We start from the raw sequence: 16613 nt of genomic DNA, 5'->3' as shown, positions 1-16613 counted from the left end.
GCCCTCTCTGCCTCACACAGCTAGTAGCTACAGAAGGCGGGTAGCTTAGGGTTTCGCTTGTTTCGAGTGCCCCAGACATGGCACTTGGAGAAGGGAGAGCTGGCATCTAGTGTGGGCCCGCGTGCTAGGTTTCTTGATTTGCAGGGGAGACTAGTCCACCCAGAGAACTCAGGGGTTTCCTCAGGGTGAGGGGGAGGATGTAAAATCTGGATCCCGTTTTCCTTGCACCTCCAGGGCTCTGTACAGGTTGCTCATTGTCCCTGTGAGGTCCATGGTGCCCTCCTGGGGCCTGCGTCCCAGGGGATTCCCAGGCCCCTTAGGGGACAGACTCGCGGGGCTTCGCAGACTTCATAGGCAAAGCTTGTGAGAGCCTTCCCCAGGGGGCGGGGCTCCAAGCACCTGGGCTCGACCTGGGCCCCGAAGTCCCCCCCCCTGAGTCCTAGCCCCGTCTGGCTCCGGACGTGCCATGGGACAACTGATGGCCAAGCTGATGAGCATCTTCGGGGAACGGGGTAAGAGGCACACAAGTCATCCAAGGGACCACTCTGACCCAGCTCCCACCTGCTACCCGCCCCCTCTCCTCCCCCTCAACCTGCTGGGTGGTCTGGGAAGATGCGATGGGGCACCTCAGGCTCAAAGAATCCTGCGTGGGGGCTCCCTGCCGGCTCCGAAGTCTCCCCTGCCCCCTCCCCGCCCACTCCTCGTCGGTCGCGCGCTTCGGTGCATCCCTGAGCGCCCGGCCCAGCGAGCCTCCTTCCTCCGGCTAAACGCTGTCGCCGGTTTCCTACGGTCGTGACTTCACGCTCAGCTCTCTTTTCAGACCCCTTCTCTTGGCAAGAAGCCCTGAGTTCCCCGGACCTTTTGCACAAGCATTTTCCTGGAAATGTGGAGAGGGGAAAGTGGGGTTCAGCTCTCATTTCCACTGTCCCGAGGTGGTGCAGGGGTCCCGGCCCGGTGGGAAAGAAACCTGGCCTGTTAGTTTCTAGTGGGGGCGGGGGGCGCGGGAGCAGAAGTAGTACCGTGGGCCGAGGTACCCCAGCCTGCTGGGAACACTTTTCTCCTTCCTGGGAGGCCTGGTGGGGCACACAATCCCTTGGTCATCGGGTTTGGCACTGACCCTGCCCTTCCCCCGCATGCCTCCAGAGCACAAGGTTATCATCGTGGGACTGGACAATGCAGGGAAGACCACCATTCTCTACCAGCTGTAAGTGACTCTCGTATGGGGAGGGGGCTGGGCCTTCCCACCAGACTGACAGGCATTTGGACCAATCACCGGAGCCTTTCTCTGGGTCTTCTTGTAGCCGGGAGAACAGACAGGCGGAGCGAAGGAGTGACCTTCCTGAAACAGGGGCCCCTCAGTTCAGTGGCTTCTCGGCCAGACGTTAGAATCCTGCTCGGTATGAGCAACCCGACTGCTCCCCGCCATCTACCCGCGGTCCCTGCCAAAGCCGGCTGTGGGCTTAAAACTGTCCAAACCTGACCGATGATCTCCTGCTTCGCTCCCCCCCCCCCCACCCCCCCCCCCCCCACCCCCGCCACCGTCAGGTCTCTGCTAACTCCGGCATCCTAGCCTTGTGTCTTCATTTTTTCTCCCCGTTTTGGTCCGTTTTCAGACTGGAGAAGGAAATGGCAACCCACTCCAGTATTCTTGCCTGGAAAATCCCATGGACGGAGGAGCCTGGTAGGCTACAGTCCATGGGGTCGCAAAGAGTCGGACACGACTGAGCGACTTCACTCACTCGCTTTCAGACCAAAAGGGAGGGCCAGCTTTGGGTCTGGCTGGATTCTGTAGGTCCTGGTCTAGCAGAGCCTGGCACTTGTGCTTTTTCCGATATTCACTCTCTGGATGGCACCTCTCCTGTTTGGAACTTCCAGACTATTTACTTAGGAAAATTTTCCCTGAAAAAGTATAATTTTTCCTGAAGAAAAGAGAAGTTAGAAGAAAAGAGAAATTCAAACAACATGAGTATATATATAGTAAGGTTCCCTCTCACCCCTAACTTTCCATTTTATGTCCCAGGTTTTCCAGAGGTATTTCCTACATATAAAAACATGTGTTTTTTTCTAAGTCATTTTAAACAAAGCCCCTCTCTGAAGGCCCTCACTTATGTCTGTCCCCTTTTTCAGTCCCTTGCTACTCAATCTGTGGTCCACAGACTGGCAGCATTGACATTAGCTGGAAACTTGTTAGAAATGCAAAACGCTGGGCCCCAGTCCATACCCTCCTGATCAGAATCTGCAGTTTAACAAGACTCAGCTGCATATTAAAGTTGGGGGAGACTGTTCTAATGAGTCTCCCCTCTATGGGGTCCAAGTCAAGCAGGACTTGATCTCACTCCTGTCTGCATTCCCTCATCTCTGGCAGAGGCTCTGTCAACCTGGGCTGAGTTGCTCTGAGTTAGATTCAGCCTGACTTAAGGTGGGGTCCAGAGCTGACAGTGAACTGGGCTGAATGGTTGGTGCCCTCTCCTACCTCCCTAGTCTGACAAATGAGGTGATCCATACATGTCCCACCATCGGTAGTAACGTGGAGGAGATTGTTCTGCAAAAGACCCACTTCGTCATGTGGGACATAGGAGGACAGGAGGCTCTGCGCTCCACCTGGAACACATATTACTCCAACACTGAGGTGAGGAGGCTGCCTAGGCTGGAGGAGCTGAGCTGTGTGATATTAGCCAGTCACTTAACCTCTCTGAGCCTTGGTTCCCCCACTGTGAGATGAAGACTGTAATAATGACCTCTCTGGGACTTCCCTGGTGGTCCAGTGTTTAAGACTCTGTGCTTTTACTGCAGTGGGTGTGGGTTTAATCCCTGGTTGGGGAACTAAGAACCCACATGCCGTGCAACTTGACCAAAGAATTAAAAAAAAAAAAAAAAAAAAAAAGATCTCATGCGTTGTTATGAAAATTAAAAAATTAAACAAGAGCTAATTCAGATGTGTTGAATACTTAATGCAGCACAATGTCTGTTAAAATTTTTGAATACTTTCTGGCAGTTTTGTCTGCTTGCTGGCAGCTTTCTGTTTGATGCATCGGATGGGGTAAGCTCTTTGTCTCTGGTGGCCTTACTTTCTCACTCTGGCAGCAGCAGAATCCAGTGGTTTCATTCCTGGAGTGAGAGCTGATTTCAAGCTCCAGCGCTACCACCCTTAGGCTGTATGCCTGGGGGCAAGATACAACACATCACCTCACTGACCTTCAGTCTCCTCGTTTGTAAATGGGGATAGTAACAGTTCCAGTTCCACAAGGTTGTGGCGAGACCCAAGTGGAGTCACAATGCCCAGGACTTGGCATAACCTCTGGCACACAATCAGAAGTTGTGCTTTGTCCACCGTGGGTCTGGATAAAAAGGGAATTCAAATGGGACGAGGGCAGTGAGGTCTTGAGACTGGACAGTTTGTTTTCTGTGGGGCTCACATCAAGGCAGAGTAATGTGGGAAGAGACATATTCATGGGATGAATGAATGTGTGTGTCATCACTCACAACTTTCCTCTGCTGGCCAGTTCATCATCCTTGTGATTGACAGCACAGACCGGGATCGGCTGCTGACTACTCGAGAGGAGCTATACAAGATGCTGGCCCATGAGGTAAGCTCCCTGCAGCTGGGGGAGGACCCAGGGCATAACTACTAGCTGTGTGACCTCAGTCTACTCACACAGCTTCCTAGCATCATTACTGATGCCCCAGTCTCTGAGCACCTCTATCCTAGCAGCTTGGGCAGGGCAAGATTATTCCAGATGAAGGGCAATAACGCCTTCAGCACAACTGATCACAGAATTCAGAGTTGCAAGTGCAAGTCCTGACCTCACTTCTCACTCACTGTGGTGGGACCCCACACAAGTTACTGCACTTCTCTAATTCTCAATTTCCCCAAGTACAATCTAAGTGGGAAAGGTCATCAATTCCTACCTCCTGGGATCATTGTAAGGATTCTATGAGCTGGTTGAGAGGCACTCCATGAACTGTTGGTGTCGTTTCCTGTGGTTGTTACTGTTGGGCAGGGCCTCCTTCCTTGCCCCACCTGCGCATGGGCCTGTCTTGCTGGGAAAGTAGGAGAACTAGAGAGGGCTCATAGGGCAGTGAGAAGGGAGGCTGGGTCCTGACAGGCTGACTGGGGCTGGGTTCCTCTGTCCACAGGCTCTACGAGATGCTTCCATCCTCATCTTTGCCAATAAGCAGGACATGAAGGACTCCATGACCATCGTGGAGATCTCCCAGTTCCTCACCCTTAGTGCCATCAAAGACCACCCGTGGCACATACAGGGCTGCTGTGCCCTCACCGGGGAAGGGTTAGTGGCTGTCCTACCTGGACCTTCAGGGCCTGTCCCAACCAGCTGACCATCAGAAACTTCTCTTGTGTCTCTCCTGTCAGAATCTGACTCATAGCATCCCTTAGCATCTGGGTCAAGACAGCTGAACACCCACCCACAGTTAAGATGCTGTGGGTAAGCAGTGAGCAAGATAGTGTCTCTGCTCTCCCAGGGACTTGTTCTAGTGGGGAGAGAGGTGACACTCCAGTCAAACACAAACATTTTTGGTACTGAGAAGTGCTATGAAGAAAGTGAAATTGAATAACAGGGATGGGTTTGCTAGAGCTCTAGTGGTCAAGGGGCCATGTCTACTAGGAGGTGACTTCTGAACTGAGACCTGAGTGAAGAGACAACCATGGGAAGACCTGGGGGACAAGCCTTCCAGGCAGAAATCACTGACTGGCCTTGAGTTTCCTTATCTGTAAAGAAACCTGTTTACTCCCAGTGTTTCCGAACAGAATAAATGATATCATTCATTTAACATTCACTGGGGACCTACAGTTGTTCCTTCATATCCATGGATTTCACATCCTCAGATTTAATCAACTGTAGATTGGAAATATTCAGAAAAAAAAAAAAAGCCAGAAAATTCCAAAAAGTGAAAATTGAATTTGTCATGTGCTAGCAATGATTTACATAGCATTTGTATTACATTTACCACTTTTTACATAGCATTTACAATATATTAGGTATTATAAGTAGTCTAGAGTTGATTTAAAGTACTGATTTAAATCAGTGACTAGGTTATATGCAAATATATGCCACTTTATACAAGGGGCTTGAGTGTCTGAGAATTTTGATGTCTGCAGGGGTCCTGGAACCCTGGAACTCCATGGATACAGAGAAACGACTGTTTTTTGTGCCAGGCGCTGTTCTAGACACCTGAGAAAATGTAGTGAACAAAACAGATAGAAATCCCTGCCCTCATGGAGCTTACTTTCCAGGAGGGGAGAAAGAGACACTGAACAATAAAAATAAGAAAAATGTACAGTAAGTTAAAAAGTGATAAGTGTGAAGGGGAAACATCAATAGGAAAGGGAAGTTGGATGTATGTTGGGGAGAATGTTGCAATTTTAGATAATGTGTCCAGGGAGGGGCTGCTGAGAAGAGAGCTGCTGATTGAACATCTGAGGATGTGAAGGAGCTAGGTCATGGTCACACAGAAAGGGTCTTGAATCAGGCCTGGAGAATCCCCTGTCCTCTTCCCTCTCAAGTGGAGTCACAGTGGGTTAGGGGCTTGGATGCCCAGTTGAAGAAGGGGAGACTTTAGGCAGGCCAGCCCAAGGAACCATGTATTTCTGGCCATGTCCTTCTAACTCCTGGGTCAGGAGGAGCCCCCCGCCCCCGTCTCCAACCCATATTCAGTTCAATTCAATCAGCATTTCCTAAGTAACCCTCATGTGCCAGGCACTGTGTCAAGTGATACAGACATGACCAAGACCCCATTCTTGCTAGGAGTTGCTCACAGTCTAATGAAAGAACTTGCTTATGGAGCCTCTTTGCAGGCCTTTGAAGCCACCCTGGCACTGACCCAATGATGGAGTGGGTGGAAAGGTGGCATTGGAGGCTTGCCCAAAGACATTGCTAAGGTGGATCTCCAGGCCTCTTTGTCCAAGAAGCCCTCCCTGACTCCCAAACATCCAGAGGTCTCTGTACATCTCCTTTCTAAACGTTATCACAATATGTAGTTATACAATTATTTGTTTGGTCATTTGTTTAATATCTATCTCCTCTACTAGACTGTAAGCCCTAGAGGGCATGTCTATTTTTTCACCAGTAACCCCTAGCATAATACCCATTGCACAGTTCATTTATATTTGTTAACTGAATGCAAAACTGGATATAAATTTGGGCGTTCCAGCAGTCAGCTCTGGGTGGGGCTGGGGGCTAGGGAGGCCATCAGCCTCATGGGATATGCTGATCCTTGCTCTGTTCTTCCCTCCTCCAGGCTGCCTGCCGGGCTGCAGTGGATGCAGTCTCGGGCCACTGCCAATTGATGTCCCAGCCTGAGGCCAACCAGAAATTTGGAGGGTTTTGCATGGACTATGTGGGTAGAAAACCCAAGTGACTATTTATTATTTTTCTATAACACTCTAGTGACCAGGGGCATCTGTGGATGGTGAGATTGCCACTGCCCACCCAACCCCCCCACTGAGGAGCTAGACAGAGCACCCTGAGCTGCTGCAGGCAGGACAGCAGAAAAAGCTGCCCTTCACTCCATGGAAGCAGGCATCCTTCTTAGAGACACCAGGGAAGCTGCTGGATGTGTTGGGGGATTAGGAAGTGGAGCCCTCTCCCTCAGCCCTCAACCTCTCTGTAGGAAAAATGGAGGGCAGAGTAAGAGACCCCTGGAATTGTTCTTTATTTCCTAGACCTCTACCCCATGCCCTTAACCCCCACTCCAGCTTTCCGGCCCCTTAGCCATCTTTGTCCCATACACTTCCGTCAAAGGAGATTCCAGAAAGGTGAAGGGGCTGGCTCAGAGGAAGGAGGGCAGAGCCAAAACCTGAGAGGGGAGAGGGTGGAGGACAGGACCTTCCAGCCAGAGACAGTTCCTCATATTGCAGGGGGTTCCACTGCTCCCTCACCTACGCATTCCCTCTGAGATGCTGGGTCTGACCACAGCTTTTGAGCTTTAAGCTACCCCTTCACTCCCAGTGTCCTCCCAGTGTGAATCCCACTCCTCCCAATATCCCAAATTCCTACAGCATTTGTTTATCTTGTCTTTTGGTAGTGATTTTTTCCCCCCACACCATAGTAGGAATTTTATGAAGGTGTAATAAATGCCATTGAAAACTGCTCACCTTTTATTTCTGCCTGCTCCTTTGGCTGCACCTCAAAACTGACTTTCAGTTTCAATCAAAGTTCTCTGGCAGGGGAAATCCACCTAGGAAATGGAAAGGGGCTGCCTCAAGGGTCTCTATGGGGACTGGCTTTTCGGTCCTGGGCTCTATAGCCCTCTGCCAGGTGACTAACACCAGGTTTGCCAGCACTCAGAGCTCTGGGCTCTGCCTGGGCCTAGGGGAAGGAGGGGAGTAGGAGGCTTTAGGGGTTGGAAAAGCCCAGGAGTCCTATCAAAGTAGAGCCGGAAACAGGATGGAAACCCAGGCTGCCTGTCCTGTACGGGGAGCAGTGCTATTACCCCCAGAAAACCTGGGATGGTCCTGAGGTCAGGGGGTCTGTTCTCTTCCGAAGTCAGGAAGTGCACAACGGTGTGAGAGTCTGGACACAGATATAGCGGGCTCAGGATTTCTTAACCCTGTGGTTTCCATAAAGAATGACGGGGGGGGGGGAAGAACTCAGGAGGTCTAAACATCTCCATTTAGATGCCGTGTTCCTTCCATCAGGTTAGCTACAAAGAACACAATAGGTAAAAATCAATTATCCCCTTATTCCGTAGAAATTCATCCTAAGTGGCAAAAAGTAGTGGTACCACGGGGGTATAGCTCAGTGGTAGAGCATTTGACTGCAGATCAAGAGGTCCCCGGTTCAAATCCGGGTGCCCCCTCTAAGGCCTAGTGTTTTTTTTTTTTTTCCCTTCCCCTGTTTCTTAGTCCTGCAGTGCTCCTACTGAAGTTCCCTTACAGGATAAAGGGGAAGTGTCCTTCAACATTGCAGACCTCTTTTGCCGGCGATCGAGGTGGAGACCCAGGTCCTGCCAAGCCACGCCCTCAGCCTCTTGGGGGCTGTGCAAAGGCCCACTCTCCTGATGGGGTGGAGGCGTGAGCGCCCGCACGCAGGTCTACGTGTCCCGGGATCTCAACTGCTGTTGGAAGACAGACTGAATTTCTAAGGGCCAGGCTTGGGCTGGGACAGGAAGGACTGGAGGTGTCTGTGAGCGTGTAGGAGAAAGATGGGCGCCAAGAGAAACGCTAGGGGCGCTCTAACAAGGCGGGAAACGCGGACCCAGGCCCAAAAGAAGGTCCAGGAAGTGAGAAATCCAGGGGAAGTGAGGGACGTCCCCTGCCGCAGTCCCAAATTGCTTTTTCTTACATCATTAGAATTCTTTAGTTCAGAGTTTCAGGAGACAGACTCTGCATTCAGATAAATAGTCTCTTGAGATTTATAGTCTCTCTGTCTCTTGAAAATACTGGATTCCACTTCCGTCTGTGGACGCAGGCACAGCGCCTGCGCTGGAGTAGCGCTAAGAAGTCATCCGCAGGCGGGTAAGCAACAGAGGGGGTATAGCTCAGTGGTAGAGCATTTGACTGCAGATCAAGAGGTCCCCGGTTCAAATCCGGGTGCCCCCTTGCGTACATTTTTAAGAATCCAAATTCGGATTCTCCCAGCCACTGCTTTTCTTACAACTTTCTACTTCCACGATTTTGTGTTGACGTTTACTTCACCACTTCTATTTTGGGCAAGATGAGGAACGGCGAGACAGCAAAACAGAAACTTAGAGCAGCGGTTCTCAAAATGTGTTACTGAAAAAAAAAAAAAAAAATGTGTTACTGAGAACAGCACCACCAGCTGGGAACGTGTTAGAAATACGGATCCTCGGCCTCAGAGCTGTAGTACTTGGGGGTGGCTCCCAGAAATCTGTGTTTTATAAGCCCCCCAGGTGATTCTGATGTACACGCAAGTTCTAGAAGCTTACATTTTAAAAAAACTGACACGTCATTTGCTTCTAATTATTTCCAAGTTGCTGTTTCAGCCTGAGTCCTTTATTAAGAGACCTTTTAAAACAGACCGCGCGCGGCGCATCCCGGACAGGGGACTGTTCAAAAAGATCAGTGCCGGAGCTGAAATTCCGTCCTGGGTCCTCTCACCTTGACCTCTCGGAAGGTAGGGGCAAGGAGACGTGAACCCGCCTGGCTGGAGTCGGAGATAACTCTCAGCGCGGAGGCTGGTCTGGAAAATCGAGGAAAACCGCAAAACACGCGCGTTGCGCCTCGTCACGTGGCCACTAGAGGGCAGCAAGAAGCCGCAGCTGGAAGCAGCAGCCTTTTTGATCCGGAGAGTTGGCAAAACCGCAATTTAAATGAGACAACAAGAAGAACTTACAGACAGGCCTAATCGTGTCCCATTGTAAGTGATTAGGGGACGTGGGGCTAAAGGAGGTCGGTTCTGGGACCCTGGGTCCTGAGGAAGAAGGAACTGGGATTCTGAAAGATTGGTCTTTAGGGCCCCAGCGTCCCCTTCACCCCCATTCTCCCTCCATCCAGCGCGAGATCTCCTTGCCTCCGCACGAAGTAGGTCGAGGAGGGAAGAGGCACCTCCGGGTCCTGACCTGATTCCCTGCCATCTATTAAATCTCCTAAATTGAGGGTATTTTTATTCTGTTCTGGTAGGGTAAAAAAAAAAAAAAAAAAAAGTGATCTATTCCCAGAGCCTGCTTATAAGGTGGTGGCAGTTGGGGTGAGACGTTTCCTTGCTCTCCTCTGATTGGGTCGGGCCCTGTGGAGGTCTGGGGTCCCCAGAGAGTAGGGTGACCTCAGTTACTTTCCGGGGGTGGGAAGAAGTCCAGGTTATTTCAAAGTAGGGATGATCCAGGTCTCTCCATCCCCATGTCTGCGGGGTGGGATAAAGTGGAGAGAAGCCATAAGAGGCGTGGAATTCAGGCCTCTGCTGCAAGGGGAGACTCCTTGGGTGGGGGTGGGCATCAGATCCCTACACAACTCCGTGGAACAGCCCAGAAAGTCGGGAAGCCTGGTGGAAATGGGTCGGGGGCGGATGGTAGGAGCCCAGGGTCTGAGGAAGGGGCGCCCGCTGTCCCTTGCTGGGCTCTGGCCCTTCGAGCCTTCTCTCCACCGCTTTCCCCCAGGGAGTGGAGGAGGGGAAGGCAGGCAGGAGCTAAGGTGCGGTGTAGGGGTAGCTGATGCTCTTCGGGGGTTCTCCCAGCCCGAGGGTTCCCCGCCCTATCCCTCTCCTCCTCCCGCCACCCCCCTCCCCTCGCCTGGGAAGCGGCCGCGGGAGCTCTCGGGGAGCGCTCGGACTGGGCTGGGAGGGCTGGGGAAGACTCGGGGCGAGCTCCGGAGGCGCCGCGCCCCCCCCCCCCGCCCCGCCCCCTTCCCGGTCCCCGCTCCGGGAGGCCGCTCGGCTCGCCTGCCGCCCGCTGGCGCTCCGCCGCTCTCACTGCTTGCCTGCCCCGCGCTCTGCTGCCGCTCTGCCGCCCGCCCCTCCGCCGGCCAACCCGGGGGACCGCGCAGCCCGAGCCGGGCCGGGACAGCTGCGGGCCGGGGGCGGGTCCTGGCCTCCACCATGCGGGCCGAGCTCTGGCTCCTCGTGCTGGTGCTTAGGGAGGCTGCCCGGGCTCTGAGCCCCCAGCCCGGAGCAGGTAGGACTGGCCAGAGTTGGTGGGGGTGGGTCAGGGTCGTGGGTCGGGGGGGCAGGTGGGCAGGCGTGGGCATTGACCAGGTACCGGCAGGCTGGCGATGTCAGAGGCGCCGGGGGTAGTGTCCCCGGGAGGCCAGGAGCGCTGTGGACGGTGGCAGGTGACCAGGGACCCCTACTTTCCTAAACACACAGGGTGTGTGAGTGAGGGTGGGAGGATCAGACACCGATGCCCCGATTTCTCCTTCCCTCCTGGAAGGACACTGGAGGGACCCCAGTAGGGAGGGAATCCATAAGGCATTGGGCTTTGGCCCCAAACGGGACGGTGGGAGAGTCACAGGGACCCCTGGCCACACTGGGTGAGGCTGAATTCTGATGAGATGCGGAATCTGGGATGTCTCTTGCCTCAGTTTTGTTTCCTTTTTCTCTCCCCTGCCCCCACTCTCAAGCTGACCCAGTCTAGGGGCTGAGTAGCAGCAGCCAGGAGGATGGAGGAGACCCACCATCTCTCCTCCAGCAAGGGCAGTGGGGAGCCTGACGCCCTCTCCTCTCTGTTTGGTACTTGAAGAGCCGTGCTGGGCCCAGAAAGAAGCAACTTGCAGCTTCCCCACCCCCAGCCTCTAGGGTCCGCCGGTCACTCTTGCTCTAACTCTGCCCTGGTGGCCCTTGGCCTGTAGCTGTCCTGGCTCTAGATTAGGACGGTGGGGTGTCCTACCTTCCTCACAGCAGTTCTCTGCAATCATTCTCCCACCTGGAAGTCCTTTCTGAGATCTACCTTGAGTCTCTCCTGTTGTAAAGGAGAACCATTTTTCAACAAGTAATTTTGCATTCTCCTCTTTCTTCCTCATGTATGCAGGCATTCTCTGGGGTTGGGGAGGGGGGTAATTGCAGTCAAGCCTCTTGACAGAGAGAATTGGGAAGATAGAGTTCCGTGCCTCACAGGCATAGATGTCCCCCAGGGTGGGATGGAGCAGGTGGAGAGTTTGTCCAGGGGGATGCTGTAGTTGGGCGGCTGTGTCTCAGGGGTCTGCGGGCATCAGGCACAGCATCAGTGACGGCATTCTTGACTTTAATGGTTCCTGAATATAGTTGAGACAGGCCTGGGTTCCTGTTGAGAAGGAGAGTGTGGGCAGAGGGCAGCAGAAGCTGAGGTGGCAAGAGGCTGCTGGTGCAAAACCACCAGTTTTCAGAGAGAAAAAGAGACAGACGGTGGCCAGAGACTTCACTTCTAGTTCCAACATCTTGCTTGCTGTGTGACCTTGAGCAAGTTACTTTCCTTCTCTGGGCCTGTTTCCTCCCTTATAAAGTGAGGCTGTGGGCAAAATCTTTGTGGGATTATGGAATTATGAGAGATATTTTTTCTTTTTTTTATGACTCTCTTTTCAGATTTGTTATGATGTGTATGGGGTAATTGCAAAAAAAAAAAAAAAATTAAGTCAATAGAAAAAGGAATGGGTTGGACAGGTCAATTTTTGAGGTCCTTGGCAAACCCATCCTGATGGGACCTTCTGAACTCTGGATATGGCTGGGTTGATGAGGGAGGGCTCTGAACCTGACTGAGATGGGAGATCCACGGAAAGGGGTGGGGAAGAGGGCATTGGAAGGAAACAAGGATGGGCAATGCGGGGGCCAGAGGCAGGCCTGGCTGAGGGCTGGCAGAGGGGCAGGCAGAGACTCGAATCACATCTCGCAGCAGAGGACACCCTGTCTCCTCAGCTTTGACAGATTCAGCCAGGAGAAATGAACTTTCTCTGCAGCAGGCGAGATTGGTGGGACTGAAGGAAGCCAGCGGGGGCAGCTGCTGACTCTTGAGTCGTGCTTTTCTTCACAACGACCAGACTGGGTTTGAGCGGGGCCCTGTGTGGAGGCAGGGGGTGTCTTCTAGGGAGAACAGATGTGGGGGGGACCCTCTGGAGGAGGGCTGCTCCGGTGGGTGGTGGAGCCCTGGAGACAGGTGAGAGGGCAGTTGGGGGCTGGACCTGAGGGGTGGGTGCTGCTATCCAGCCCCAAGGATCCAAGTCCTCTGTGCTGGGCTGGGAAGGGGGATGCGGGCGGCGGGGGACGGGGGGCAGGGCTCAGGGGGGAGATGAAATCTCCCCTCCCTCTTGATGAACTGACCTTGAAACTTCATCTGTCATTAAAACAGGAGCAGGAGAAAGATGAGCGACCCAAAGATACAGTCAGGTGGTGAGGGAGGCCTACAGAAGCTGACAGGCAGATAGACAGATGGGGAGACAGGAAGATACTAGGGTGCATGGTGGGAGCTGCGGGCACTCTGGGGTCTGCTGAGTGAAACTGGAAGTGCCTACAGCAGACAGAGAAGGAAAAGGCCACTGGAGGTGGCATCCTGTCCTGGGAATTATCAGGTCAGGCCCAGCTCCAACCCTGGGTGACCCTGGCAGCTTTATCCTTTTTCTGCCCCTTGGATTCTCCATCCATAAAATGAGGTTTGGACCAGATTGCCTCTAGGGCCCCTTGGAGCCTTGACTCTGCTTCCAGCCTTCTCCTTGCGCACCAGGGCTCTTCAAACAAATGGAGGCTGAAATCCAAGCTCTGCCCAGTGGCCATTGGACAGCCCCTCCCCACCCCCAACTCTGCTCCACTTTGCCCGGGTCTGCTCCCCAGATCACTCAGGCTGCTGTCCCCTGGGATCGCCAGGTAACTGGCTTCTCTTCATCCAGGTCTCAGTCAGCTCAAGGGCCCCCTCTGAGAGAGGCTTCCTGAGGGCCCTGTCCAGAGTAGAAACAACCCCCAACCCTTCCGTCCTTCTGTTTCCTCCACAGTCCTTCTCACCATCTCACATTGTCCTACTGGCTGAATTGCTCATTTTGTGTGTGTCTTTCCCAACTAGAATCTTCATGGGCACAGGGCTTGTGTCTGCCTGTTTCCTGTTTTTGCCCCAGCACTCAGCACAATGCCTGGCGTGCCAAGTCGCTTCAGAGTCTTTGTGACCCTATGGTCCATGGCCCACCAGGCTCCTCTGTCCATGGGATTCTCCATGCAAGAATACTGGAGTGGGTTGCTATGCCCTCCTCCAGGGGATCTTCCCGACCCAGGGATTGAACTTGGGTCTCTTATGTCTCCTGAGTTGGCAGGTGAGTTCTTTACCACTCTTGCCACCTGGGAAGCCCCCCTGGCACACGGGGCTTAATAAACGTGTATTGAGTGAGTGAATGAATTAGACGGGGTCATAGACCCCATTCTGTCCCTTTGAGAGAAATGCAGAGAGGCAAATTCTTCTTTTCTCCTCTCTTCCCCTCTTTTCTTCTGAGCCACTGGCCATCCCTCCCTGCCCCTTCCTCATGCCTCCCTCTCTCTCCCCAGATCAGGGTCCTCAGTGGGTCTCTGCCTGCCTGCAGGAAGGGAGTGAGGTTGGCAGCTTTGTAACGGAGAGGCAGGATTTCAATTCAGGGTCTGGAGCCTTCCCCAGACCCCTTGGAAAACTGGTCCTCATATGAAACCCAGGAAAGGCAGGAGGACCCTGCTGGGTGCTTTGTGTACAGTATTTTGTTAAAGACTCGCAAAATGACTTGCCAAGTGTAGGTTTTATCATTTCTGTTTTCCAGAGGAGGAAATTTAGAGAGATTGTGCAATTTGTCCAACGTCATAGTCAGTAAGAGGTACAGTCAAGGTTCAATCTCAAGCTTATTTGATTCCAAACTTGTGTTTTTATTGCTGTGATAACAAGGAGGGTTTCTGGTGAGGCTGTGCCCCAAGGGAAGGGTCTTCTAAGCTCTGTGGGTCTCAGGAGCTCTGAAAATTTAAACATGCCTTCCTTCCTTCCTTCCTTCCTTCCATCCGTCACCTGTGTGTGCTTGACCAGCAGCTGCTCTATGTCAAGCACCTGGAGCTAGTGGTTACACAGGTAGCAGTGATTTGTCAGGATCAGGGCTGGGACCATGCACGTAGCATTTGGGGTGAGGCACAGAAATGTCAGAGAAGGCATTGGGAAGAAGTGACATCTCGTGAGACTTGAAGGATGAGCAAGAGCTCATCAGCTCCCTTTATTTATGGAGCAGAGTGATCTAGGCTGAGAAAACTGCCTGTGTGAAGCCCCATGGCCAGAAAGAGTGGGGCTGAGTCCTGGAAAGGAAGACGGGGGACTGAAGAAGCCAGCAGGGATCTGATCACGAAGAGGCTCAAGTGCTGAGTGGGAGAGCTGGGCTGTCAGCCGAAGGGTCGTGGCAAGAGGGGAGCACGGGAAGGATGGAATGGAGTTTTTCCTCTGGACAGGATGCTCTGGCAGGCATGTGGGAGACTGGCCCAGGGGCATGAAGGGTAGAGGCTGAAGTTATCACCAGGAAAGAGGTGGTGGCAGCCACAACTGAGTGATGGCCATGGGGCTGGAATGGCAAGCTCGGGTGATGGGTGGGATGAAGGTGGCTTGGCTCAGGCGCTGGGGTGGTGTGACCAGGCCTCCCAAAGTCAGCGCACTGCTTCTTGCCCTGGAGCAGGGCAGCGGCACCAGAAGAGGTTTGGGGCATGGCTACTGGGCTGCCCCTTGGCATTCCACGGGGTACAGTCTGCCGGGGAACCTCCCGGGTTTGGGCCCAGCGGCACCTGTGCATCCTGCCGTGGGGCTGCCCTGCACCTTCGGGAACAGCCTGGCGTGTCGGCCCCCTGTGTACTGTGGTGTGAGCAAACCTGCACCTGCTGGGCCTGAGTGCAAACCCTGGGCTGGTCACGTGGCTTGGCTTTCCCAGTTTGTAAAATGGATCTACAACAGCACCCCTCTCATGAGGCGATTGTGGGGATTTAATGAGTTAGTGGGTTTACCACCCTTGGAAGAGTGCCAGTACAGGGTAAGCATTCTCTAGAAATGAGCTATTATTGTTACTATCCCTCACAGCGCGAACACTAGACTTGTTCGCCACTTGGGGTCATGGGTGGTGGAATGGATGAATGCACGACTAGCTGTGCTCTAGAAGCTTCTTGCATCACTCACAGGTGGGTCCCCTCACATGCAGAGGCAGGGGATGGCTGCTGGGAAGAGGGCAGAGCAGTGGTAGCCAGGGGTTGGAGCCCACAGGAGGAGGACCCAGGCCTTCAGGCACGTGTGTGTGTGTGCACATGGGCCCTTACATACACACGTGCAAAGCCAGCTGTGCTGATTCCTTCTGCAAGCTGAGGGAGTGATGTCCCATCCTAGTCAACCGGGAGGGGGCAGGGTGTCAGGGAGACAGTTGTGGCGGGGGCTGGGAGGGCGAGATTCAGGGTTAGGTCAGGGCGGGGCAGGTTCCTCGGTGACCTCCTTCTCTGTCTCTTGGCCCTTCTCCTTCCTGGATACTTGGTCTCTGGTCCTGGCCCTGAGTCTTCCTATGTATAAAATCTTATTTTTGCTTCTTACTGTATGATCATGGTGGCCTGTGCCGTAGGCACAATTGTCATTCCCATTTTCTATTTCTACTTAGAGAAGTGGACTGATGGGTCCGAGGTCACACAGCCTGTGGGTGTCAGGTGTGCCCTCCCTGGCCGCACTTCTGGTGGGGCCCTCTCACCAGGCCTCGGGTCACACCATCCAGGCACCTCCTGTCTCGGATGCAGGACTGTGATGCCTGCAGATCCCTAGCATCCCTTTCCAGGCCAGCTAAGCTCCTCTGCTTATTCTGCACAAGCTCCTTTCCTGTTCTGGCTCCTGCCCAGGCCCGAGGGCTGCTTGCAGGAGGACCCAGGGAGCTGGGCAGGGCAGCCCAGCACAAATAGTTCTGACTCCAGAGGCAGCTGTGGGCCCCACCCGAGAGGGGCAAGACAGCCCTGGCTTGGGGTCCGAGCTACAGGCAGGCTGCCTTCCCAGTATTGGGTTCAGGTCCATCTCAGCCAGTGGGCATCTTGGGGCAGGGGTCTGGAGACCACCCTTTCCCTATCTTCTCCAGAGCATCTGGTTGCGATTAGGGGCAGGGGAGTGAGAGGGGGCCGGCAAGGATCCAGCAGGCGCCAGCAGCCAAGAATGACTTAATTGGATAAAATGTCTAATGACAAACCAGAGCCCCACAGCAAAGAGTCCTGGCCTTAGCCCCAGGCCTGGTCCTG

At 53.5% G+C, this 16613-nt stretch overlaps 2 protein-coding genes and 2 non-coding genes across 7 annotated transcripts in view; all 4 read left to right on the top strand.

The window, feature by feature from the left end:
- The first annotated feature begins 235 nt into the window (after window positions 1-235).
- ARL5C (ADP ribosylation factor like GTPase 5C) lies at window positions 236-7113 on the top strand. Of its 3 annotated transcripts, XM_061143886.1 has the most exons (6): window positions 337-512; window positions 1144-1204; window positions 2482-2629; window positions 3504-3587; window positions 4138-4289; window positions 6259-7113. In XM_061143886.1, exons 1-6 carry the CDS (start codon window positions 467-469, stop codon window positions 6305-6307), a joined length of 540 nt encoding a protein of 179 aa, XP_060999869.1. In that variant the 5' UTR covers window positions 337-466; the 3' UTR covers window positions 6308-7113. The 3 variants fall into 3 exon arrangements, 2 of the variants coding, with proteins under 2 accessions (XP_060999870.1, XP_060999869.1); XM_061143887.1 differs by lacking the exon at window positions 4138-4289 and having other exon boundaries at window positions 236-512; XR_009693016.1 differs by lacking the exons at window positions 2482-2629; window positions 6259-7113 and having other exon boundaries at window positions 437-512; window positions 4138-4192.
- A 633-nt stretch (window positions 7114-7746) lies between these two features.
- TRNAC-GCA (transfer RNA cysteine (anticodon GCA)) lies at window positions 7747-7818 on the top strand. The gene has a single exon. It is a non-coding gene; the product is annotated as a tRNA-Cys (tRNA).
- Window positions 7819-8488: 670 nt separating this feature from the next.
- On the top strand, window positions 8489-8560 carry TRNAC-GCA (transfer RNA cysteine (anticodon GCA)). Its single transcript has one exon. It is a non-coding gene; the product is annotated as a tRNA-Cys (tRNA).
- A 634-nt stretch (window positions 8561-9194) lies between these two features.
- The window catches only part of PLXDC1 (plexin domain containing 1), a 66688-nt gene continuing 59269 nt past the window's right edge, over window positions 9195-16613 (top strand). Inside the window, exon 1 of one of the 2 annotated variants that reach the window (XM_061143885.1) lies at window positions 9195-9338. Coding sequence is in view for 1 of the 2 variants with exons in the window: in XM_061143884.1 (XP_060999867.1) it covers window positions 10512-10587 (76 nt within the window). In the remaining variant the exon portion in view is untranslated. Of the gene's footprint in view, window positions 9339-10437; window positions 10588-16613 lie in introns of those variants that run through there. The other variant, XM_061143884.1, reaches the window with a different exon arrangement.

The sequence above is a fragment of the Dama dama genome, chromosome 5 (assembly GCF_033118175.1).
Source record: "Dama dama isolate Ldn47 chromosome 5, ASM3311817v1, whole genome shotgun sequence".
NCBI classification, from domain to species: Eukaryota; Metazoa; Chordata; class Mammalia; order Artiodactyla; family Cervidae; genus Dama; species Dama dama.
Note: the sequence above shows the minus strand (reverse complement) of the source record. Positions and strands in the feature narration are given on the sequence as shown.

Excerpts from the sequence above, each read along its gene's own strand:
- ARL5C (XM_061143886.1), top strand. The coding sequence starts at position 467 with ATGGGACAACTGATGGCCAAGCTGATGAGCATCTTCGGGGAACGGG. Across the intron at positions 3,588-4,137 it reads ACAAGATGCTGGCCCATGAG|GCTCTACGAGATGCTTCCAT; the intron begins GTAAGCTCCCTG and ends CTCTGTCCACAG. Across the intron at positions 4,290-6,258 it reads TGTGCCCTCACCGGGGAAGG|GCTGCCTGCCGGGCTGCAGT; the intron begins GTTAGTGGCTGT and ends TCCCTCCTCCAG.